This window comes from Pecten maximus, chromosome 9 (assembly GCF_902652985.1).
Source record: "Pecten maximus chromosome 9, xPecMax1.1, whole genome shotgun sequence".
NCBI lineage: Eukaryota > Metazoa > Mollusca > Bivalvia > Pectinida > Pectinidae > Pecten > Pecten maximus.
In genome coordinates, this window is record NC_047023.1 from 28,441,624 (window position 1) to 28,469,316 (window position 27,693).

Sequence of the window (27,693 nt, forward strand, 5' to 3'; positions counted from 1 at the left end):
CGTGTTGTACACGTGTTATCGGTATACACGTAGACTAGACGTGTTGTACACGTGTTATCGGTATACACGTAGACTAGACGTGTTGTACACGTGTTATCGGTATACACGTAGACTAGACGTGTTGTACACGTGTTATCGGTATACACGTAGACTAGACGTGTTGTACACGTGTTATCGGTATACACGTAGACTAGACGTGTTGTACACGTGTTATCGGTATACACGTAGACTAGGAGTGTTGTACACGTGTTATCGGTATACACGTAGACTAGACGTGTTGTACACGTGTTATCGGTATACACGTAGACTAGACGTGTTGTACATGTGTTATCGGTATACACGTAGACTAGACGTGTTGTACATGTGTTATCGGTATACACGTAGACTAGGAGTGTTGTACATGTGTTATCGGTATACACGTAGACTAGACGTGTTGTACACGTGTTATCGGTATACACGTAGACTAGACGTGTTGTACATGTGTTATCGGTATACACGTAGACTAGACGTGTTGTACATGTGTTATCGGTATACACGTAGACTAGGAGAAATTGTCTCTCTTTGACAGGTTGATGCTGTAATATTTAAGTGACGGAGTTAAAATGTACACTTCATGTACTTATAGTAAACCAACTCCAAAACATACAAAGTCAAGAGGAGATCTGTAAGTAAGAGTTACACCATCATCTTGTCAAACATTCCTGTTATTCCAGTACCATAATACTTATAATATCTTATCATTACGGATCCGCTGTCTGTGGGTCTTGTTTTTACTAACTCATTCATGGACTCTCCGGACGCATAGTTCCTTATATAACCCCAGGCCCCCTACCCTAACTGAAAACGTGTATTGACAGTGTTAATACCGACAGCCTAACCTAACATATAGAAAATCGTATTTATTATGGCTTTCGTTACATCACAGATCAAATCGGACGTGTGAACTCTTTTAGTGGCCGTGATATATGGTGATTGGTTATGTGACAAAAGGTAAATAATGGAACTGGACTTACGGGAATTGAAACTAGATAGCCCTCCAAATGTACTTATCTGTATAACACATATTGTATCTGTCCCAACGCCAAACATTAAGTATATTTAACGCTGAGTACTTGTGCAAATCAGTGTTAAAATGATCGCCATTAATGACCGTAAAGTGACCACTGACTATATAGGTGTATCGTAAACTGACCAACTCGTAATCAATTTCGGATGACTGGTTTGCGCTAACGAGTTAATCCCTAATCGCTACTTCATGTCACAGTAACTAACTACTTCACCTATATACACCTTACGATAATAGTTAGAGCAAGTACTGGTAATATACTAGTGGTCAATTTATTTTACTGTAACTGGTCATCTGCCAAATAGGTCCGGACAATCGGACCTAAATATGTTTAGTTGATTAAGCACTGGATATACATTAAAAGGATAGACGATATTGTCCGGAAGTACTCAGGTAATTCTATACGGTAAGGACACTGGTCAAGCTACTCCGGACAGAGGCGTATGTACTGTGTTGATTTTGACCACTCGAGTCTAAGAAGCAGCCGGACAGACTAGACTGACCAGCGAAACACATCCAAATATTTGTGTACATTGTAAGTGCCGGACAATCGTCATTCCAGCGCTGATGATCAACTAGATATGTACGTTACGTGGTAAGTATGGACAAATTTATCTACGGTAATGATTGAATTGTTTTTAGTATGTAGATAACTGCGTCATAATAAGTTATCTTGGCGTCGGCTACCACACACATTAGGGCGAGCCTGTTTGAACCTTCTACACATGTCATACTTCAAACTTGAAAACATCGTTATTCCTGGTGTACTCCAGGTTTGTGACATATGAGATCTCGCTTCACTCGTCTGTAACATCGTAGGTGTAAGGGATATCCTTTCAGAGTTCATTTAATTTTTAAAAGGCGAAATAGCCCAAGTAGGTAAATTACCAAAATGTTAAGTTGCGCAAGAGACGATCGTCCAATCCTGTCCAAGTCATCATCAAATTAATCCCTCAAGCTATTGTATGATGACGACGGACAATGTTTGCTGAAAAGTTAATTGACGTTGTACATGGGAACTACAACAAGGTGTAAAATCATCTCTATATTTAACTTAATTTTACTTGCACAACAACCAACGGTGTTTCAAATCACGAGGAATGTTTCTTTTTACTGACCCATCACCATACCAACTCCTGTCCGATCAGTAGGGTAAGGCTAGCGTCTCACGCTGCTGCAGTAAAGTAGACTTTGACTGTCTGAGCTGCTCCAAACTCCGCAATAAAGAAAGACCTTTTTTCCGCTGCTCCATTTGGAATCGTCTGCGAGCATGTGCCACAAACCTAACCACCAATATTAGCTCGACGTGGCGACGTTGGGGGCCGGCATAGGAACGCCTTGTTCCTAGATTATCCTCCTACAGATGTCACATGACATAGTAGCTTTGGAAGTTTCAGCATTCAATGATGCTAGAGGCATACCCCAAAATGCCAAAAGTAATCTGTGTGGCGACTGCTCTCTGCATGTAGATTGGCATGGCCAAATCGAAAGCTCGGTGACCGTCATCTTGTAACCAACTAGTAATAAACTACAATGTTGTTTGATCCTGAGGTCACCATTCCGTTCCCGATGACATACCCCTAAGGGTGCAAATAGGAAAGTGAATGAAACCCCTGAGGATTGCTAAAGTATAATGTACCGGCCAACGGTATTGTCTGTTAAGGGTTCAGATTTGAATTAATTATTACTGATGCTGGATACCTAATATTCTTTTACAAGTATGTTTTGTGTACTCCCCTTAAAATTGGGAATACGTGAAGGCGGTCGATTTCCTTTTCGGAATTGTCGAGTTAAAGTTATCAATATATATATATAAGTCTGACCGAGTTTCATTAATCTGATAAGCCGTCACTAAAGTATATAGTATTTCCCTGCGTTACATTTTTATTTATTTTTTGTTCCAGTATAGTTTTAAAAATGTAGATTACAATGCTGCAAGGATACCTACCTATGATTCTAACGCATCCCGTATATCCTCCCCGTCCTTCAGCGGTTTTCCTCGCTTATGATACCCAGGTCAGATCATCTAAAAAAATTTTAAATGAAACGATGAATTGCGATCTAGAACCCGAAAATCAAGTCATAGAGGCGTATGAAGTTTGATTGGAATTGGTCCAACAGAAATGGAAACTATTTATGATAACGGTGCCTTAAACATTCAGACCTGAAATGAAATCCCGAAACAAAGTAAGCGACTTCGATGCATTGTAAAAAGTTTGATCGGAATAAGCTCAACACCAATGAAAGTATTTCGCGGAAACGAATGTCTATTTATACATAACCATGCCCGATAGGAAATCCCAAACAATGCATTACGTTGAGTGAGCGCTGTACGACGTTTGGACTGTACCTTTTTTGTTGATAATATCTGTGTCACCTTGATATCTGACTTTGGTCTTGGAACAAGGCAAAAGACAATCCATGTATAGGGAGCGGAAATCTATTGTATATTTACTGTAAAAGTGAGATATTTGACGAAGAACGATTAAATGGAGAAGAAACTTGGAAATACAAGCGATTGGTCAGGTTTAATGGGCTCACACCAATCAATTTGCTAGTTATATCACCTATAACAGGGGTATGTGTTTGTTTGTTTGCCGCGTTTATCGACGACCCGTGAACAACCAGGGTAATTTTGAGGCGGGGTCTTCTTGTAGTAGTTGGTGACTACCTCACTGAGCTGGAGGCCTGTTGCATGCCATCCAGATAAATCAGAGTAAAGTGCCCAAGGACAAAACCATGACAGTACAGACTTGCATGTTAATCAGCTTCCAGAGAAACGAAACCAACATGTGCATAGGGAGCTTCGAACCATGCAGACCGGTCTTCACCTGAGGTTACGTGGTCGTCGCGCTAACCGACTGAGGTCCTTTTACCAGGGATGCAGAGAGCGGAAGTGAAGTATTGGGTGGAAACGAAAGCCTCTAATGTTGAATGAAATATTGTTTACCTTAAAATAACGTCATAAAACAAACGAATACATCATACAGAAGGCTAGCTTTATTTTTGTCAAAATCACACAGGTAGACGTACAACTGCGTGCAGAATCGTCTTAGATGGACGCTTTACGCTGTTTTTGTGTCGGCTAGTGGGGCGCTTTACGCTGTTTTTGTGTCGTCTAGTGGGGCGCTTTACGCTGTTTTTGTGTCGTCTAGTGGGGCGCTTTACGCTGTGTTTGTGTCGTCTAGTGGGGCGCTTTACGCTCTTTTTGTGTCGTCTAGTGGGGCGCTTTACGCTCTTTTTGTGTCGTCTAGTGGGGCGCTTTACGCTTTACGCACTAGCTACTGGTCAATCCACGACACTCAGGACAGTGGAGATCTACAGAGAAACGGAAGGGGACACACGGTATTTTATCTGTTACTGACCAAACGACAATCTGAGGTGTTGATTGTAAACTCCAGACGTCATGTAGAGATAGGTCGAACAAGATACTGGGCCATTTCGTGGTCGATTTTTCGTGGCAATACTCCGGGCCTACTTTATATCATACTTCAAAAAGCCAGGCTCTGAGACCTATCAGACCACTTACCACTCATCGTGTAGAGAACTGACCATTACTCAACTTACCGCTCATCGTGTAGAGAACTGACCATTACTCAATTTACCGCTCATCGTGTAGAGAACTGACCATTACTCAGAGGAGAAGATGAGACGTATTATGCCGAGACTCGAAGAACTGTTGATGGAGACTCTAACAATTGGGTTACATGTACATGACCTCGGTTTTATCAACGTTCCTTGATTTAAGGCATTACTTAACTCAACCCATAGAAAGGCATTACATAATTTGAGGAACAATATCAGTTATAGAACTGTCCTTATATAAAATTTTAATTTAAGGAACAATATCAGTTATAGAACTGTCCTTATAAAAAATTGTAATTTAAGGAACAATATCAGTTATAGAACTGTCCTTATATAAAATTGTAATTTAAGGAACAATATCAGTTATAGAACTGTCCTTATATAAAATTGTAATTTAAGGAACAATATCAGTTATAGAACTGTCCTTATATAAAATTGTAATTTTAGGGATTCCCTTAAGTTATGGAACATTGGTAAAACCGTGGCCAGGCCACCTTATTTATACAATACCATGTACTGAACATCAGACCCATAAATGTCCGATTGATAGTCTGACTCAACCGATCTCTCTCCATGTAGTTAAGAAAATGTTGCACCAGGAAGATTACGAGAGTACTTTTGACATTCGTGTGCACAGTGAGAACATAAAGTTATAAAAGGGAAATAATAGTACTCACACAATGAGACAATAATGTTATATTGGTTGTTGGTTCACCTTTGTGTCGTTCCGTCCCCCAATAACCTCCGACAGGAGATATTAAGAAAGAGAAGTGTCAAACAAGTATTGCAGTAATTCGATATATGTATTTGTTTTTAGTTGCTGAATTAGATCAAAATAGACTCGAGCCGTTATGATTTGTTCGCAATTATAAGGTATACCCATCATCATACTAACTTTGTGGTATTCCAGGGCAACCATTTGGGTCGCCGTGACCTTGTTCTGTGTGACGGCACAAGGACGGGAGACCAAGGTCAGTAAATGGTTTGGCGACTAACATCGGCATTAAAGTAATAATGGAATCAAAATCATATACCACACCAAGTATAATATATAAGAGTTTCTAATCACAACAAATATAATATATAAGTGTTTCTAATCACAACAAATATAATATATAAGTGTTTCTAATATGATCTAGTTATGGTTGGAAATTCACGACAATTGTTTCCATAGCAACAATCGCGATGATGGTGTTTCCATCACAGAAAACACGATAATTATGTTAAAGTCATGACATTCGCGATCATTTTCTTTCCATATCAATTGCGAGCATTGTTTCCATGACAACCATCGCGATCATTGTATCCATCGCTACAAGCACAATCATTGTGTTTCCATAGCAACAATATCTATCATTATGTTTTCATAACACTTTCCTAAATCTAATTGAGAACACTTTTATGTATAATTAATTGACATAAAATCTTACATAAATTGTTATCTGTAATGTGTACAAGAGGGTGAAATATCAGTTATATTATTAGTCAAGATTATCCTGGAGTGAGTGGGCACCATGGTCACAGTGTAGCAAGACTTGTAACCAGGGGATACAACACCGGAACCGGAAGTGTGTCAATGGACAGTAAGTTTGAATCGCATCATATTTTGTAGATACACAGCTCGCAAAACTCGTTCCATACCTTTTTTCATTACTAAAGTTTTTGTAAATATCGTTACCATTTTCCTTAGTTATGGAATCGCCTTTTGTAACCGGCGCATAGTTATTTTATATTTTCTAAACAAAACAAAAAAAAAAACAAAAAAAAGTCTTTTGCTGTCATTTGCATTCTACTTGATTTGAGATAATCATGAGAACCTATCCCATACCCTGAACAGGTGTGGTATATGTAGTTTTTCATCCACTTCTACCCATGAAAGTTTGTAATTTGCGTACAACATAGAATGACACGAATGCGTTTATCACTTACAAAATTCACGTTTTGGTGATTTTGTCTGTTTACATAGAAATGTCGACAAAACATGTCGACAAATATTACGATTATAGACGTGAGAATTTGTGTTTGACATTATTTAACATTTTTCAGAGGAGAAACTAGTCCGAACCCGAGCTACTGTACCGGTCGGGGCTTGGAATACAGGTTGTGTGAAACGCAGGTAACTGTCTCTCATTATCCAGGTAACAATCTCAAGTACTACTTATCTGTAATCACATTTGTATGTTATTTTGTTATTTTTTTTATACATTTCTTTGTACCTTCTCAATGTTACCGGAAAAAAAATTGTCATTTGTTTCAGCGGCTTTTTTTTTTACTGTTTTACATCCTTTTCATGTATTGGATGTAATATGTACTCTGGGCCGTAAGGTCTACAGTCAATATATTGAATTGAATTGACCACATTTAATGTAAATTTCTGGAAACGTTTTACTTTCAACAACACGGACGTGGAGATTCGCCTTCTCCGGTTCTCTCTGAGTTACTTTGTTACAGGAATGTGAGGGGAAACACGTGGACGACCGGACGGCACAGTGCCGGGGATACAACAGACAGTTAGTGAGGGGGCGGTACTTCCAGTGGGACAAGTATATCAACCGTAAGTTCACAACTACAGGGAACCAGAGACTTGTAGATCTGATATACAAGTCTCTGAGGGAACAAATAAATAAATAAATAAATAAATATAAATATAAATATAAATAATATAAATATAAATATAAATAAATAAATATAAATAAATAAATAAATAAATAAATAAATAAATAAATAACAAAACCAAACAAAACCCCGACTAAGGTACAAGCTTTGAAAAAAATAATAATATGGGCATTTGTTCATAGCTCATAGAAAACTTAAAAAGAAAAGGCAGTAATACATTGCTAGAGAAGAAGTTTTCAATCTCGCAGATTTGCGTAAAGTACCGATGTAATGTGTAGTACGTCATGTACAATATTTTATTGTAATAAAAAGGGAAAAAGTCTTACAGTATTGAAGCTATTAAAAATACTGAATACCATTCGTAATGTAGCGTAATCATAGTGACGTCATCCAACATAACTTTTACTGGGAGTTATGTACCTTATCTCTCTGGTGGCGCGAAAAACGATGATGGAGCAGACGTGCTCGGTCCGGAGACTGCAGTCGGTAGGCCTAATAATTAATATCATGTCTGCGTTTTATGGTTGTGTATGCCTTTTGGTAATAGTGCTATTAGAAATTTTATGTCGCCTTTGCCGAATCTTGATGTATATTACTTGTAAAATGGCAACCGAAGTCAAATCGAAGTGAAGGATGAAATGAATCAGCTCGGATATAGATTCTATCTAATTTTAGGTCAGATATGTAATTATAGCTCGGATATCTAATTTTAGGTCAGATATGTAATTATAGCTCGGATATCTAATTTTAGCTCATATATCTAATTAAAAGATGCTGAATTCCATTCATCAATCAATAAAATGTAAAGATCATAAACATTTACCAAATAATTGAATTTGTGCCTGGCCAGTTTTTAATCCAAAATTTACGAAATATTTCGTCTGGGGTAACATAATCTTTGTTTCTCAATAGTCTAGGCCTATATGACCCGGGGAAAACGGGAGAAGTTAAAGAAAAACAAATTTTCGTTGGAAATATCAGGCTTTCTGGTCAGTATGTGTTTGATGATGGTAGGTCATTGACCTTGAACCAGACAATGGCATACCAAACGCTACATGTAGGTATTTGATGCAGATATATATACTATATGGCTCCAGAGACCTAACAACATTATACATGGTAGGTCACCATGAACCTCCCAGTAATGGGATCAAATGTTGGATTAAAATTTCATTTTATTAAAAATTCATTAGATTTCTATATGACCACCCATAATTATGAGAAGTTTATTACTGGACTGGACTTTGCCAGGTGGTAGTCGGTGAGACTTTCATTGAGCCAGTACTTTTATTAATTATATATAAGTGTCGATTATTTCTGGGGAATTTTTAATCAATGATAGCAATGATGACCTGATAAGTTTTTCTAACTTTATAAATAGAACACCTGGTATTTGTGCCAATGTATTTTTGATAATAGGATACCAATGTATAGAAGGTACAATGTACAATAAAATGTCTGTACAAGGTAACAACAGTGGAAATGATATGTAAAGATTATCTTAAAATTGTGACACACAATAATTTGACTTCTACATTTTGATTATTATCTGTACACAATAGTCAATTTAAAACAAACCTTGAAAGGAAAACTTATCAAAAATATGCTTAAAAAGTCATTTACTCAATGGTAAATATTGGTAACATGATGTTATTTTCTCATCATGTTATGAGGTCTTTGATCTGCTAATGAACCAAGGATCCCAGCTCCAAACGGCCAGAGTACATAACATGATGAGAAAAAAACATCATGTTAACAATATTTACCAGTTAAAGATTTTGAATGCATTTTCAAGGGAGATAACTTTAACCCCTTTGTGTGTAAAGCAAGATGGAAATCACAGGTAGGATATCCTAAAGGGTTTACAGAGTACACCAAGAAATCATACGTATGTCTTTAGATGTAAAATTATACTGATAAACAGTTGATCAAGTATATAGGGATTAATTTAGCTTTTGGAAATGATAATAAACTTGGGTAAAGAAACATACCGGTACATTTCTGTATATGTACATTTTCCAATTTATTTTTGTTACCAGTTGTTACATAAGTTTTATGAAAGTGGGGATAATACATCATTATGGTCATAATATAAGAGGGGAATCACTGCTTAAGTCTGTCCCTATAATATGAAGATATTATACTAACAATAACTTAAAATAAACATTGTTTGTGTCCACAGCCCAGAATAAATGTGAGCTCTCCTGTCGAGCTCTCTACTACAACTTCTATCACAAGTTTGCTGACAAGGTCGAGGACGGCACCCTGTGTGGAATGGATGAATCAACTGACGAAGTCTGTGTCCGGGGCCATTGTCTGGTAGGTGTTTTACAAAGACTTGTTTGTCATGTTTAATACTCGTTTATATTCCTGATGTTCCTGATTCTAGTTTATGATGTTGCCTGTATTTATCTACATGGCTGCCTAGTTGGTGTCTTTGAGGAAACAAGACGCTTACCCTTCCGGAACACCTGGTCATGGTCTCTTTGTGAATGTTTCTTTATTTATATTTGTCCTTGTTTATCAATTTTGAGTTGAGATATATTTGTTTTTACATTAGTATTTTACGTTTTTTACTTGGTGTTTTTTTTTAATCTTTAATAACCCACTGGATATATTTCATCCCCGTTGTTTGTGGATCATTATGTGATTAATACCTGCTCAGCTATTTGTAGCAAAAACTTGATATCTTTTTTTTTGTGTGTGATAAATATATGAATACAATACAATTAGTTATGTTGGTCTAAAATGGTCAAAACAATTTGTTTTTAAAACAATACACTTCCTGTAGTTTGATGTTTGTGACCAGCCTTACTATGAATGTGGATGTACTTAACATGCAGAGGTCATTTGTTGTAATTCAAGGTCAGCAGATTTGAATTACATGTCTGCATATTTGCTGTCTGGAAGGATTTAAAAGCATGTTACATGTCTGTTGGGCCTGTGATGTGTGTGTATCATTGACGTTTAACCTGTATGCTTTATTCGGTCAATCTATCAAAATAAAGGAACTTGAGTAAGTCTATCTGAAATGCTTGATCATTATTAGAAGTAAGTACTTGAACTTTTATATTTATGCCTAACTTGAACTTTTTGTGGCCTTAATCTCTATATATTTTGAACAGGTCTGAAAAGTTTTTTATTTCGTGTTTGGGAAAATTACATTAAAAAAAATAAATAAAAAGGATGTTATATCATTATCATACATTAAATGAAATTATAGACATGAATCATCAATAGTTTGAGATTAGTTTCAAAAGTTGAAATTAGATTATAGATTTCTGGGCCTCTACTGAAGTAGAGGGTGTATATAGGAACATGCGATGATACATATATACTTGGGGTGGGGCAGTGAGGTCATAATAGACTAATTGCATTAGGGGACCACTATCCACTGCCTGACGTAACACCATTATCTTCAAGTACAGATTTTTCCCAGTCTTGTGCAGACCACAATACCCCATTGTTTTATTGTACCGACATTCCTTAATCTGACAGTCTGTTTTCTTTCCCACACACATCAGTTGTGACAGATATATAAGCCCTGCGACCTCAGATGAGGTGGACAGTACTTCAGGTCTACCAATATGGATACTTTAAATACTTGTCAGTTAGCTTTGGGTATTTCTACAACTTATTGACATTGAAAGTTAAGTGCAGGCTAATAAAGAAAGTACAATCTAAGCTAATAGGTACAATAAATGTTATGTTGTAAATACTGTCTGACTTTCCTCAGGTTTAGGATTGCAGGAGATCTCGTGATTATTGATGGAGGAAGTAAACGAGTTGGAGGAATCTATCACTCCCTTCTCTTGAGATAGGTTATGCTGTGGAGCGGCATGCGGCGTCTGGCCATCCGTCCAGCGTTAACTTTTCCATTTAAACAACTTCTTCTCAACAACCAAGAGGCCCAGAGACCTATTAGGCATGTAGCATGTAGGATGAAGGGCTGTAGTTCGTTCAAATGAATGAAGTTGACCTTCATTCAAGGTCACATAGGTCATTGTCAAATAGGCTAAAATCTTTTAACAACTTCTTCTCAATAACCAAGAGGCCCAGGCCCTTGATATTAGGTCTGTAGCATTCTTTGGTGAAGGGCTACCAAGTTTGTTCAAAAGAATGACCTTGACCTTCATTCAAGATCACATGGGTCAAATACACAATGTTGACTAAAATATTTCTATGACTTTTTAGCCCACCATCATCAGATGGTGGGCTATTCAAATCGCCCTGCGTCCGTGGTCCATCGTCCGTCCGTCCGGCCGTCCCTCCCTCCGTCCGTCCGTCCGTCTGTCCGTCCGTCCGTAAACAATTCTTGTTATCGCTAATCCTCAGAAAGTACCGAAGGGATCTTTCTCAAATTTCATATGTAGGTTCCCCTTGGTGCCTAGTTATGCATAATGCATTTTGGGACCGATCGGAAAACAACATGGCCGACAGGCAGCCATCTTGAATTTTGACCATTGAAGTTTGTTATCGCTATTTCTGAGAAAGAGCTGAAGGGATCTTTCTCAAATTTCATATGTTGGTTTCCCTTGGTGCCTAGTTATGCATATTGCATTTTGGGACCGATCGGAAAACAACATGGCCGACAGGCAACCATCTTGGATTTTGACAATTGAAGTTTGTTATCGCTATTTCTAAGAAAGTACTGAAGGGATCTTTCTCAAATTTGATATGTGGGGTTCCCTTGGTGCCTAGTTATGCATATTGCATTTTGGGACCGATCGAAAAACAACATGGCCGACGGGCAGCCATCTTGGATTTTGACCATTGAAGTTTGTTATCGCTATTTCTGAGAAAGTACTGAAGGGATCTTTCTCAAATTTTAATATGTAGGTTTCCCTTGGTGCCTAGTTATGCATATTGCATTTTGGGACCGATCGGAAAACAACATGGCCGATGGGCAGCCATCTTGGATTTTGACCATTGAAGTTTGTTATCGCTATTTCTAAGAAAGTACTGAAGGGATCTTTCTGAAATTTCATATGTAGGTTCCCCTTGGTGCCGAGTTATGCATATTGCATTTTGAGACCAATCGGAAAACAACATGGCCGACAGGCAGCCATCTTGGATTTTGACAATTGAAGATTGTTATCGCTATTTCTCAAAAAGCACAGAAGGGATCTTTCTGAAATTTCATATGTAGGTTCCCCTTGGTGCCTAGTTATGCATATTGCATTTTGAGACCGATCTGAAAACAACATGGCCGACAGGCAGCCATCTTGGATTTTGACAATTGAAGATTGTTATCGCTATTTCTCAAAAAGCACAGAAGGGATCTTTCTCAAATTTCATATGTAGGTTCCCCTTGGTGCCTAGTTATGCCTATTGTATTTTGAGACCGATCTGAAAACAACATGGCCGACAGGCAGCCATCTTGGATTTTGACAATTGAAGATTGTTATCGCTATTTCTAAAAAAGCACAGAAGGGATCTTTCTCAAATTTCATATGTAGGTTCCCCTTAGTGCCTAGTTATACATATTGCATTTTGAGACCGATCTGAAAACAACATGGCCGACAGGCAGCCATCTTGGATTTTGACAATTGAAGTTTGTTATCGCTATTTCTGTGAAAGTACTAAAGGGATCTTTTTCATATTTGTTATGTAGGTTCCCCTTGGTGCTTAGTTATGCATATAGCATTTTGAGACCGATCTGAAAACAACATGGCCGACAGGCAGCCATCTTGGATTTTGACAATTGAAGTTTGTTATCGCTATTTCTGTGAAAGTACTAAAGGGATTTTTTTCATATTTGTTATGTAGGTTCCCCTTGGTGCTTAGTTATGCATATAGCATTTTGAGACCAATCGGAAAACAACATGGCCGACAGGCAGCCATCTTGGATTTTGACCATTAAAGTTTGTTATTGCCATTTCTGAGAAAGTACTGAAGGGATCTTTCTCAAATTTCATATGTAGGTTCCCCTTGGTGCCTGGTAATGCATATCGCATTTTGGGACTGATCGGAAAACAACATGGCCGACAGGCAGCCATCTTGGATTTTGACCATAGAAGTTTGTTATCGCTATTTCTGAGAAAGTTTTGATTGGATCTTTCTCCAATTTCATATGTAGGTTCCCCTTGGTGCCTAGTTATGCATATTGCATTTTGAGACCAATCAGAAAACAACATGGCCGACAGGCAGCCATCTTGGATTTCGAAAATTGAAACTGGTTATCACTATTACTAAGAAACTAATGAAGGGATCTTCCTGAAATTTCATATGTAGGTTCCCCCAGGTGCCTAGTTATGCATATTGCATTTTGAGACCAATCGGAAAACAACATGGCCGACAAGCAGCCATCTTGGATTTTGACAATTGAAGTTTGTTATCACTCTTTCTCAGAAAGCACTGAAGGAATCTTTCTCAAATTCCATATATATATAGGTTCCCCTTGGTGCCTAAATCTTAAATTTTATATATAGGTTTCCCTTGTTTGAAAAGTACTAGAGGTTTCTTCTGAGTTTACACAGATTAGTAAGACTTAGAAGAAGAGAAAAGTAGAGAAAAGATTAATCTGACATGGAACCTATAAAGAACATTCAATGGTGGGCGCCAAGATCCCTCTGGATATATTTTGAACAGGTCTGAAAAGTTTTTTATTTCGTGTTTGGGAAAATTACATTAAAAAAAATAAATAAAAAGGATGTTATATCATTATCATACATTAAATGAAATTATAGACATGAATCATCAATAGTTTGAGATTAGTTTCAAAAGTTGAAATTAGATTATAGATTTCTGGGCCTCTACTGAAGTAGAGGGTGTATATAGGAACATGCGATGATACATATATACTTGGGGTGGGGCAGTGAGGTCATAATAGACTAATTGCATTAGGGGACCACTATCCACTGCCTGACGTAACACCATTATCTTCAAGTACAGATTTTTCCCAGTCTTGTGCAGACCACAATACCCCATTGTTTTATTGTACCGACATTCCTTAATCTGACAGTCTGTTTTCTTTCCCACACACATCAGTTGTGACAGATATATAAGCCCTGCGACCTCAGATGAGGTGGACAGTACTTCAGGTCTACCAATATGGATACTTTAAATACTTGTCAGTTAGCTTTGGGTATTTCTACAACTTATTGACATTGAAAGTTAAGTGCAGGCTAATAAAGAAAGTACAATCTAAGCTAATAGGTACAATAAATGTTATGTTGTAAATACTGTCTGACTGTCCTCAGGTTTAGGATTGCAGGAGATCTCGTGATTATTGATGGAGGAAGTAAACGAGTTGGAGGAATCTATCACTCCCTTCTCTTGAGATAGGTTATGCTGTGGAGCGGCATGCGGCGTCTGGCCATCCGTCCAGCGTTAACTTTTCCATTTAAACAACTTCTTCTCAACAACCAAGAGGCCCAGAGACCTATTAGGCATGTAGCATGTAGGATGAAGGGCTGTAGTTCGTTCAAATGAATGAAGTTGACCTTCATTCAAGGTCACATAGGTCATTGTCAAATAGGCTAAAATCTTTTAACAACTTCTTCTCAATAACCAAGAGGCCCAGGCCCTTGATATTAGGTCTGTAGCATTCTTTGGTGAAGGGCTACCAAGTTTGTTCAAAAGAATGACCTTGACCTTCATTCAAGATCACATGGGTCAAATACACAATGTTGACTAAAATATTTCTATGACTTTTTTCAATAACCAAAAGGTCCAGAGACCTCATATTGGGCTTGTAGCATGTTTGGGTGAAGGCTATAAAGTTTGTTCGAATGAATGTCCTTGACCATAGTTTATGTTTGAAAGAGTTGAAATGGTTAAAATATTTAAAAGACATCTTTTCAAATAACTGAGAGATCCTGAGATCTTAAATCTGGTCTCTGATACACTTGTTCTTAATTATGTATATATATAAAATAAAAAGGATCACTGGATAGGCGATTCGGTCCCATTGTTTTTTTTTTTTTTTTTTTTTTTAAATTTTTCTAAAGCTTTTACATAGTATATGTAGATAACATAAATACTATCTTCACACACTCACTCCCAATGAAATTCCTACATTGAACTGTTTGGCTCATCATTGTCGTTTTTGTCCTTGTCTTCTGTCTACAGCATCATGTAGATTCAGACATAGATTAATTAGTAAGCATGAAGTTAGTTTACTGAACTGTTTGCTGTAGTTGTTGACCGTTTTAAAGTATTATAAACATGTACATTTTGTCTCTACAATGTCCAATTTATTTCCATTGACCTAAAACACTGTAGAACTCTCAATGGCAATTGGAAAGTTTCAAAATAATTCACAGAGTTGATTTTGCTATCCGTTTTTAACCTTAGACCTTTGCTATCCGTTTTTAACCTTAGACCTCAAGATATTGAAGTATATATCAGTTACATCTCAAAGATATTATGCAGTAATATTCAGTTTGCTGTTATTTCACTATCATCATTATTTTTTTTTTGTGTGTGAAAACTTAACTAAAACTTAACCTTGAATGAAGTATTTTGATTTCTATCAGGTAGAATAACATTCATATCACATTACAAAATTTCAGTTTTCCATGAAAATATGTCAAGAATATTTCTGTAATAGTATATGTTGGTGAGAAGTAAGGATCGACTGGATGGAAACAAATCCTATATTGATAAGAATTTAATTTCTGTACCCAGATAATCACTGATTAGTTAGAGAAGCTGATAATGTTATTTATCTAGCTTATATTAATTGTTTCATGTGGCGATGCATGTTATCGGAGAGGAAATCTTGGAACATCATCATATAGCCATATCATTGTATAACACCATGTATTTTATCTTGGCTTATCAGGGATTTCCCCGAGAAAACATACAGACCCTGAGTGAAGTAGTTTGGAATGTGTGCTTCTGTGATATGTTTCGGTGTTGATGCAGTGTAATATGCTGTTATGATATGGTGTAAAATCCTACAGATTTTCTCATACAAAATTACAGATCTACAAAATTTCATAAAAAATATATATTTTTCTACAAAGTGAAAGATGTTTTGCTAGATTAGAAATTATTAAAAATTATTTTTGGAAAAAGGAGGAAGATGCATTAATGAGCACTTTATGCCTGTAGATGCAGTTTCCATTTATGGAGCTGTCCTATAATTAAGCCTTTTAATTGCTTTCATCCTTTAACTACTTGTGACTTGATACAGCTTACACATCATTGGGATTTAAACATAAGCTATATTAATTAAATTAATCAATTTCATTGCACCTATTGTTCAAATTTTACTGTCAATTGTTTGCAAATTTAACATAATTGTTTGTTTGTTGGTTAAAGTCCTTGCAAGTAAATATAAACGTTGATAATAAAATGGCTTGTGAAATTTACCTAATAAGTTTGGTATTTAAGATCTGGTGACCATCCCATCAACATGGCTATGCTGAATATTATGTGTCAAAAATTGTTAAGCAGTAAAGCTATACCATCGATATGTCCTGTGAATTCAATATTCATTAGTTTTATTGACACATATTCCCTGATACTCTCATTTAATGTTTTATTAGTGTTTGCTCCATTCAACAGGCCATGAACAGCCAGAAGGTTAATTTGAGATAGAGTCTAATTGTAGTAGCTGATAGCTTGTTTAACACAAAAATAACAGTTTTCCTGCAGAGTGCTGTAACCAGGATGTTTGTGAATCACAGGTATTTCCAGCTGGGTGTCTCAGTTTTAACTGGTAACTTCCAATTACTTGGATGTTTCAGTTGTAACTGGTAACTTCCTACTATTTGGATGTTTTAGTTATAACTGGTAACTTCCCACTACTTGGGTGTTTTAGTTTTAACTGTCTCAAGACTTGTCATGTTTGTTTACCTTCATAGGTGTTAATGCAAAAAATGTCTGCCCTGATGTGATGGAAGCTGATACATTTTGTTGCAGAGTTGTGAAATGTTTTGTTTGAGGTTTGTTATGTGGCGGCGGTGAGTATTGATGGTGTCAGGACCTTGTAACAAACATGTGTTGATGATGGCTCCGATAACATACCCGTGTCTCCAACGTCTCAAGGAGCCAGCATCACTCTCCCTCATCCGTCTTCTCCATCACTATCCGGGCTCCTTCTCATAATGGTGGCCTCTGTATACAAACAATTAGACAAATATTTAGGTATCATATTGAGATCCACACAGACAGGAAAGGTCATCGGAGAGTGATTAGTGGTATGCAGGTGCCCTTTGCCCTCACTCAAACATTTCATTGTAACTTTGTTGTATGCAGGTGCTTTTTCTCTAATTGCATTTCTTGTTGTCATATATGTGCTAATCACAGATGTTTACTGTATTTTTGGCTACTGACCAGTCATTCAAGGTTAAATGTTCAAGGTTAACAGTGCTAAAACTCAAAGTTGGATGTGTAATCACTTGTGGTGTTGAATTTTATCATTTGAGATTGAGGGCTGTGTAATCTGGTGGTATATGTGGGAGGTTCTATCGGGCTGTTTGTTGTGTGGAAAACCAGATATGTGTTGTTTTTGTGATTGTCTGATATTAGTCTGGGATACAAATGATAGATGACTGTACTGTAGCACTTCAAAAACATTACCAAGTCAAGATTCGTGGTTTCAAGGATTTTCCAAGTTAATTCCAAAAAATTGATAAAACAATAAAAATTATCTAAATGTGTGTCCTCTCTGTGAGAAAATATGGTTTCAAGGATTTTCAATGGTTAATCATAAAAGTTCAAATGAAATTTTCTGCCGTCTATAACAATGTTTCTTTAAAATTGGTTCCAGTTAATGTAAGTCTTTCAAAATTATTTAACTGTAGCTAATGTGAAGCTGACAAATGGATAGAAATCACATGCTGTCTAATCAAAATTTGATAAAACGGACAATTCTCAACTTTTTCAAATAAACTCTGGTAAATCAGTGAAACTACAAGAACACATCATATTTATAGCCATTTTTTTTCCGCGCATCCAAATTTTCATTTAAAACAATAGAATTAAATTTCAATAAATTCAAAGTTTGTGATCTGGTCATAAGAGAATATTTATTATTGCTCCCGATATTGAATTACAGAGTGTTTAACATGTGACTGTTGATACAATATACCACAACTGGTAAAAAAAATTATGATTTTGAAAATGACCTTGAATGATTGGAGGTTGCCATGTCAACTAATAACGGTACAACATGACAACAGTCTTTATAATTACCCACAGTTTATTTCACAAGTAATGTTTATTGTATTATTATTTCATGGATCAAATTTCCGTGAACACATCAATGACCCACAAAAAGTAAAAATATCATCTCTGCAAAAATAGTCAGCTATGTGGTATGTACTAATGTAAATCAAGCACATCGATGACCCACAGAAAGTAAAAATATTATCTCTGCAAAAATAATCAGCTATATAGGATTTATTTTCACATTGATAAGCGAGAAGAGTAAATTGAAAATTCAAATCCTCCGCGATCATTTGTACGAAAATAACACATTTGGATGGTGGCCAAGTTATTGGTTAACGATATAGGAGTCTTGACTCTCATACTTCATCATTCACAAATTTTAAAGTCTGTCTAAATCAGTTAGATCTAGATTGGTAGACTCATCCTCAATAAAGTGTGCATATTGGAAATCATACGATAGTGTGTAAGATTGAGTGACAAGATCAGAAGATATGATGTAGCGTATTATGGATAGCTGTGTTTGTGGTCGTCTTGTTTGAAGTCCAGAAAGAGTAAAAGATGAGAAAGATTACTATTATGTAAATGAGTGGGCTCCATCAGTGTAGAGTGCATCTTCAGTATTGGTGACCTCACCTGCAGTATTATTGACCTTAAATTACCTTCAGTATTGGTGACCTCGCCTTCAGTATTGGTGACCTCGCCTTCAGTATTGGTGACCTCGCCTTCAGTATTGGTGACCTCACTTGTCCCTCGCCTTCCGTATTGGTGACCTCACTTGTCCCCCACCTTCAGTATTGGTGACCTCACTTGTCCCCCACCTTCAGTATTGGTGACCTGACTTGTCCCTCGCCTTCAGTATTGGTGACCTTAAATTGCCTTCAGTATTGGTGACCTCGCCTTCAGTATTGATGACCTCACTTGTCCCCCACCTTCAGTATTGGTGACCTCACTTGTCCCCCACCTTCCGTATTGGTGACCTCACTTGTCCCCCACCTTCAGTATTGGTGACCTCACTTGTCCCTCGCCTTCCGTATTGGTGACCTCACTTGTCCCCCACCTTCAGTATTGGTGACCTCACTTGTCCCCCACCTTCAGTATTGGTGACCTCACTTGTCCCCAATCTTCAGTATTGGTGACCACATTTGTCCCCCACCTTCAGTATTGGTGACCTTAAATTACCTTCAGTATTGGTGACCTTAAATTACCTTCAGTATTGGTGACCCCACTTGTCCCCCACTTCAGTATTGGTGACCTCACTTGTCCCCCATCTTCAGTATTGGTGACCCCACTTGTCCTCCACCTTCAGTATTGGTGACCTCACTTGTCCCCCATCTTCAGTATTGGTGACCCCACTTGTCCTCCACCTTCAGTATTGGTGACCTCACTTGTCCCCCATCTTCAGTATTGGTGACCTCACCTGCTGTATTGGTGACCTTAAATTACCTTCAGTATTGGTGACCTTAAATTACCTTCAGTATTGGTGACCCTACTTGTCCCCCACTTCAGTATTGGTGACCTCACTTGTCCCCCACCTTCAGTATTGGTGACCTCACTTGTCCCCCACCTTCAGTATTGGTGACCTCGCTTTCAGTATTGGTGACCTCACTTGTCCCCCACCTTCAGTATTGGTGACCTCACTTGTCCCCATCTTAAGCTAGTCTTTATAATTACATCATCTTATGTATCTATTCGTCTATCAGCAATTCTGCTCCATAGCTTCACTGTTTTAATCTGATCTTCAAACCTTGACAAGATGTAATGTTCAATAAACAGTATGACATGATCAGTCTGTGAAAGCTTGCCTTCAAAGTGGATTCCTTTTATTTCATCAACAGATAGTTTCTCTTGAATCTAAAATTTGCTATTTTGTCCTCATCTACATTAAAAGTTTAAAAGTGTTAGTCATTGATAACAGGAAATGAAACATAAGCTATACTTTTTGTTTGTGTTTTCTTTCATAAGAATGCCATTTTGTTGATATAGCTAATAAGAATATTAGAATTATTTGGCCCCAAGTTGACACCATTAGAAAAGCTTGTATGGAGGACTCGTTGTTGTCATTGGAAGTCAACTATGGGAAGCTGTAATTTAATGTTCCTTGAAGGGTTTGGAGATTGGTTCTCTTTTGCATGAACAGCTCAAGGTTGATTGCCAGGACAGGCTTGAAATTGAAAGCTAAGATTTATATTAGTTCCCGTTGAAGTCTTGTATGAAGAATTCAGAATGGCACTGGAAGGCTTGTAAGGAAAGCTTGTTAGGAAGGCTTAAGATTGGCTCCTTTGGAAGGCATTTATGAAAGGCTCCAGCTTTATTATCTAGAAGGCTTGTATAGAAAGCTTGATGTAGGGTCATTTTGAAGGTTTGTTTGAAAAGCTCCAGGTTTAAGACTTAGAAGGCTTGTATGGAAAGCTTAAAGTTAGTTCCTTTGGAAGGATTGTATCAGAAGTTGTATGAAAAGCTCCAGATTTACTGGTAAGGAGATTTCAGATCTGGATGGTCTCTTGAATAGATCCATAGCATTTGCAGAACTGTGAGTTGTAACCCATGCTCAAGTATGACATAACTTTTGAGAAAACATATATCTAATCAGATCCCAAGAGTTACTTATTGAAAGGTTTTACATTACATTACAGTAGGCTTCCAGCACTTTTTCGGTTGAATATTAAGTGAATTGTTCCACTGGCAAGTTATCTGTCAGGCAGACACCGGTAATGGGTGTACTTACTGCTGTTTGTTTGTGGTAGGGATTGTTGGGGTAACCATCATCGGTAATGTATGGCATGTGTCAGGCTTAATTAGCTCCCTAAGTAAGGCGTTGATTGACTGGCACACTTCACACCTCTGACACTTCTCAGGTAGGCCATTGACAAAGCAAGAGTTCCTACCCTTTAAATATGTGTTTCAGACACTGGTACATTGGTATCACAATGTCTTTTCATAATGCATTCAGTAATTTTATCCTAGAGACATTGCCTGTACATGAAAAGTTGTTATAGTGCTTAAATTCAGAGTGTATACCTTGTAATGATAAGATAAAAAGTGTAAACCTGTGAAGTGGTGAGATTTAGGGTGTAAACCTGTGTAGTGGTGAGATTTAGGGTGTAAACCTGTGTAGTGGTGAGATTTAGGGTGATATTTAAGGTGTAAACCTGTGTAGTGGTGAGATTTAGGGTGTACACCTTGTAATGATGAGATAAAAAGTGTAAAACTGTGAAGTGGTGAGATTTAGGGTGTATACCTGTGAAGTGGTGAGATTAAGGGTGTAAACTTGTGAAGTGGTGAGATTTAGGGTGTAAATCTGTGTAGTGGTGAGATTTAAGGTGTAAACCTGTGTAGTGGTGAGATTTACGGTGTAAATCTGTGTAGTGGTGAGATTTAAGGTGTAAACCTGTGTAGTGGTGAGATTAAGAGTGAAAACCTGTGTAGTGGTGAGATTTAGGGTGATATTTAAGGTGTAAATCTGTGTAGTGGTGAGATTTAGGGTGTACACCTGTTTAGTGGTGAGGTTTAGGGTGTAAACCTGTGTAGTGGTGAGATTAAGGGTGTAAACCTGTGTAGTGATGAGAGTTACGGTGTAAATCTGTGTAGTGGTGAGATTTAAGGTGTAAACCTGTGTAGTGGTGAGATTTAAGGTGTAAACCTGTGTAGTGGTGAGATTTAGGGTGTAAACTTGTGTAGTGATGAGATTTAGGGTGTAAACCTGTGTAGTGGTGAGATTAAGGGTGTAAATCTGTGTAGTGGTGAGATTTAGGGTGTAAACCTGTGTAGTGGTGAGATTTAGGGTGTAAACCTGTGTAGTGGTGAGATTTAGGGTGTAAACCTGTGTAGTGGTGAGATTTAGGGTGTAAACCTGTTTAGTGGTGAGATTTAGGGTGTAAACCTGTGTAGTGGTGAGATTTAGGGTGTAAACCTTTGAAGTGGGTGTTAAATCACTTTTTCGGTAAAATGTATATAAATGTTTTGTTGAAAGGTTGAGAATAAAGTTAAGATCCAAAGTGTAAACTCTATTAAGTTGTTTGATGTCAACTTCAGACCTTAAAGTTGTGCTACAGTGTAAATATATAAACATCTCTATACAAGTTCTAGAGGAGGTCCACAGGGGCTTTGTAATACAGTGATTGGAGAAGTTAAATACTCACCTCTGATGGATTAATATTAGAAGGTTATTGTGGAGGAACGGCCTGTATGTCATATATCCAATAACTTATAATGCTAGATTATTATGATATACAAATGTGTATGAATGTAGGAATTTTTTGACACCAATTGAAAAATGAAAGTTATATGACATTTCAATGAGGTGTCTCATATACACATCAATGTCCTTAGTTTACCTAGCCAGGGTTTATGTTCTAAGTCGTGGGGTTTTAGGACACATCGCTGATACACTGAAGGTGTCGATGGATTAAGAATGCCAATCATTTGATTTAATCTGTTGAATGTAGATATGATGATAGACTGTTGATACCTTTAATCCTTTACCCCCAAGGATATATCTGAGAGTGGAATATTTTATAGATCTACTGTAAATGAAATTGGCTGGTGTTGTTAAGTCATGTTTGATATGATAATGTAGTACCAAAGAAATCTTTCTTGTGAGGTTACAAAAATGTAATTGTATGTACAATAAATCTGATTTGCTTCAATTACAAATGTTGACTTATACACCAAATCTTATATTGGATTCCAACTCATACAGGGTGTCAGCTTTAAGCCTTTTACATGATGTCAGTTTATACAGTATGTCAGTTTATACAGTATGTCAGTTTATACATGATGTCAGTTTGTACAGGATGTCAGTTCATACAGGATGTCAGATTGTACAGTATGTCAGCTTATACAGGATGTCGGTTTATACAGTATGTCAGCTTATACAGGATGTCAGATTGTACAGGGTGTCAGCTTATAAAGGATGTCAGCTTATACAGGATGTCAGATTGTACAGGGTGTCAGCTTTTACAGGATGTCAGATTGTACAGGATGTCAGCTTTTACAGGATGTCAGTTTGTACAGTATGTCAGTTTATACATGATGTCAGTTTGTACAGGATGTCAGTTCATACATGATGTCAGATTGTACAGTATGTCAGCTTATACAGGATGTCAGTTTATACAGTATGTCAGCTTATACAGGATGTCAGATTGTACAGGGTGTCAGCTTATAAAGGATGTCAGCTTATACAAGATGTCAGATTGTACAGGGTGTCAGCTTTTACAGGATGTCAGATTGTACAGGGTGTCAGCTTTTACAGGATGTCAGATTGTACAGGATGTCAGCTTTTACAGGATGTCAGATTGTACAGGATGTCAGCTTTTACAGGATGTCAGATTGTACAAGATGTCAGCTTTTACAGGAAGTCAGATTGTACAGGATGTCAGCTTTTACAGGATGTCAGATTGTACAGGATGTCAGCTTTTACAGGATGTCAGATTGTACAGTATGTCAGATTGTACAGGATGTCAGCTTTTACAGGATGTCAGCTTAAACAGAATGTCAGCTTATACAGGATGTCAGCTTATACAGGGTGTCAGTTCATACAGGATGTCAGTTCATACAGGATGTCAGCTTATACAGTATGTCAGTTTATACAGGATGTCAGCTTATACAGGATGTCAGTTTGTACAGCATGTCAGATTGTACAGGATGTCAGTTTATACAATATGTCAGCTTATACAGGATGTCAGATTGTACAGGGTGTCAGCTTATAAAGGATGTCAGCTTATACAGGATGTCAGATTGTACAGGGTGTCAGCTTTTACAGGATGTCAGATTGTACAGGATGTCAGCTTTTACAGGATGTCAGATTGTACAGTATGTCAGATTGTACAGGATGTCAGCTTTTACAGGATGTCAGCTTAAACAGAATGTCAGCTTATACAGGATGTCAGCTTATACAGGATGTCAGCTTATACAGGGTGTCAGTTCATACAGGATGTCAGCTTTTACAGGATGTCAGTTTATACAGGATGTCAGTTCATACAGGATGTCAGCTTATACAGTATGTCAGTTTATACAGGATGTCAGCTTATACAGGATGTCAGTTTGTACAGCATGTCAGATTGTACAGGATGTCAGCTTTTACAGGATGTCAGCTTGTACAGGATGTCAGCTTTTACAGGATGTCAGCTTATACAGGATGTCAGTTTGTACAGCATGTCAGATTGTACAGGATGTCAGCTTTTACAGGATGTCAGCTTGTACAGGATGTCAGCTTTTACAGGATGTCAGCTTATACAGGATGTCAGTTTGTACAGGATGTCAGCTTATACAGGATGTCAGCTTATACAGGATGTCAGCTTATAAAGGATGAAAGCTTTTACAGGATGTCAGCTTAAACAAAATGTCAGCTTAAACAGGATGTCAGCTTATACAGGATGTCAGCTTATACAGGATGTCAGATTGTACAGGATGTCAGCTTATACAGGATGTCAGCTTAAACAGAATGTCAGCTTAAACAGGATGTCAGCTTATACAGGATGTCAGCTTATACAGGATGTCAGATTGTACAGGATGTCAGCTTATACAGGATGTCAGATTGTACAGGATGTCAGCTTATACAGGATGTCAGCTTATACAGGATGTCAGATTGTACAGGATGTCAGCTTTTACAGGATGTCAGCTTAAACAGGATGTCAGCTTATACAGGATGTCAGATTGTACAGGATGTCAGATTGTACAGGATGTCAGATTGTACAGGATGTCAGCTTTTACAGGATGTCAGCTTATACAGGATGTCAGATTGTACAGGATGTCAGATTGTACAGGATGTCAGCTTTTACAGGATGTCAGCTTAAACAGGATGTCAGCTTATACAGGATGTCAGATTGTACAGGATGTCAGATTGTACAGGATGTCAGCTTTTACAGGATGTCAGCTTAAACCGAATGTCAGGATATACAGTATGTCAGCTTAAACAGGATGTCAGTTTATAGAGGATGTCAGTTCATACAGGATGTCAGCTTATACAGGATGTCATATTGTACAGGATGTCAGATTGTACAGGATGTCAGCTTATACAAGATGTCAGCTTTTACAGGATGTCAGCTTATACAGGATGTCAGCTTTTACAGGATTTCAGGTTTTAAAGATAGGACAGCTTTAAAATTATGACATATTACACTTGATATGATTGAATGGGATTTTAGAATTTTGGACTACATGGTATTCCAAATAACACATGACATCAGATTTCACAGAATGACAGATTACACAGTAAATGTCAGATTATGTTGGAGGTTAGAATATACAGGATGTTGGATTACAAAAGTGTGATTTCAGATTACATGGAATTCTAAGTCACACATATTTATACAAACTTTCCATTTAATAAGAAATCCCTCCTCATCTAAGTATTCCATACGATGGATGAGAGGGATTCTTTGTAATGAAGCCTGGAGGCAAGCAGGTTAAATATGCACTTTTCAACCTGTTTGGTGCATGACACTAAAGTTCAAAGTTGACAAATATAGCCAATACACGAGCGTGACCTCACCATAGGTCACCCTATATAAGGCACCAAAACCCCATGTCACATGTTTTTTGGTAAGATTTTGCAATGTCAGATTATATTTCAAACTTCATATTCATACAAACTGTCCATTTAATATAAAATGACAGTTTACTGGTGATTAAAAATTTGGTGAAATGTTGGGACCTGATGTTGCTACACAGCACATATATCACTACAGGGTTGTTATAGTGTGTTTAACATCAAGAAGCATTTTTCCCATACCAAAGTTTACTGTGTCAACAGATCAGGTACAAAATGCTATAAGGTAAGCTCGTTTTTATCCTGAAGAAGTGACACACCAGTTTATGTGCAAACTTTAATTTCAATGTGCAGATTTAACACCGGTGATCCTGCTTTATATCGAGTATTTCCATAATGTGAGTTTATTTACAACCTCCTTGAGACTGGCCCATCATTAACTAGTACAGGCAGGATTTTTTACTCCAAGGTTATGTCACTTTCTTCAGGTGATAAAACCCTGCTTCGTTAACCTGTCTATGCAGTTTGTCAGACCCAGATAGTGGGTCACGTTATTTGATAGAAATATAATCTGAACGTCTTCCTTTTTTCATAAGATTTGTTCACCTGCTTGTTTCACTGAATTAACTTAAGAGTCGCATGTCATCTGTAAAAGTCACAAGTCACTTCAGCAAGATCACAAACGGTTTACTGCTGATCCTAGTTAATGCTGTGTGGATAAAGTAGGATGGAAAGTTTGGAGTCGATGCTTAGTAACTTATAAGTGAAGGAAGGGGTGTGTTTCTAGGTTCATCATTAAATTCATACACAAACAGAGAGTGTTTTCATTCAAATAGCATTTATTTTCATCCATTGATGACAAGCTGTGATTTAAAGGCCTTGCTGTGTAGTCCAGATTTTGAAAAATAATGAATGTTTCCAATTTTATAAAACAGTCAGAAGACTTAAATGTTTGATAGGATGTTTATATAAAAACTTCACAGTTGTTTTGCAGGGTATACTGGCATAGTTTTATATATATAATTTTTTTTTTTAATATTATAGAGTTTTGATCAAACAGTATAAAAACTGTCAGTTGTTTGGTAGGGTATACTTAAATAGTTTTATAGTTTTCTTTAGCTCTTCGTGACAAAGTCTGGATAGCAACCAGTGTCGGCTTCAGTGTTGTCCGTAGAACACTAGGTTAAAGTTTTTATAAAACAGTGTTGTGTCAGTACTAATGAGGATACATCTTAGGTATTTGACATGTGTGTTCCTTGTAACAATTCCTTTCCATTGTTACTACATTAGCATGTGACTGCCTCCTGTATTTTGTTCAGTGAGGTAGCCACCAGCTACTACAAGGAGAGCCTGCAAGAGTGACGAAAACATGAAAGGCTTAATCCTGTTCACTGTTATACTACAAATGATTTATGATTGTGTCTGCCATAGAAATTATTAAGATGTTTACATGCACCATTTACAATTTCATGTTAAGCTCCTTCTAACCTATCGATTGTTATCCTATTTATCTACATTGATATTTCCAATCTCCAATAGTCTAACACATCAACTGCAGAAAAAAACTCCACTTCAGTGTATATTTGTATGTTTGCTGTGAAAGCTGAAAAGTGTCCCTTTAACTTTCCCTGGCTGATACACTGTGGGCGATGACTGGTAGGCTGTTACGGGGGATATTACACACATTGGTCTGTTATACAAGGTGGAGGTAACTCCTAAAGGCATGACGCCATTTATGCCTAGGGAACTGTGGACATTTCAGGATTTTATTTTATGGAAATCTAGGCATTCAATGATGGCTTGGATTGGAATA

At 37.3% G+C, this 27,693-nt stretch overlaps 1 protein-coding gene across 1 annotated transcript in view; it reads left to right on the forward strand.

Annotated features, from left to right (window-relative positions):
* The first annotated feature begins 1,348 nt into the window (after positions 1–1,348).
* Positions 1,349–27,693, forward strand: part of LOC117334148 (ADAMTS-like protein 4) — a 202,340-nt gene continuing 175,995 nt past the window's right edge. The window contains exons 1-6 of the mRNA XM_033893616.1: positions 1,349–1,661; positions 5,562–5,622; positions 6,137–6,234; positions 6,698–6,767; positions 7,103–7,205; positions 9,450–9,586. Of these exons, the coding sequence (XP_033749507.1) occupies positions 1,648–1,661; positions 5,562–5,622; positions 6,137–6,234; positions 6,698–6,767; positions 7,103–7,205; positions 9,450–9,586 (483 nt within the window). The 5' untranslated portion in view covers positions 1,349–1,647. The remainder of the gene's footprint in view (positions 1,662–5,561; positions 5,623–6,136; positions 6,235–6,697; positions 6,768–7,102; positions 7,206–9,449; positions 9,587–27,693) is intronic.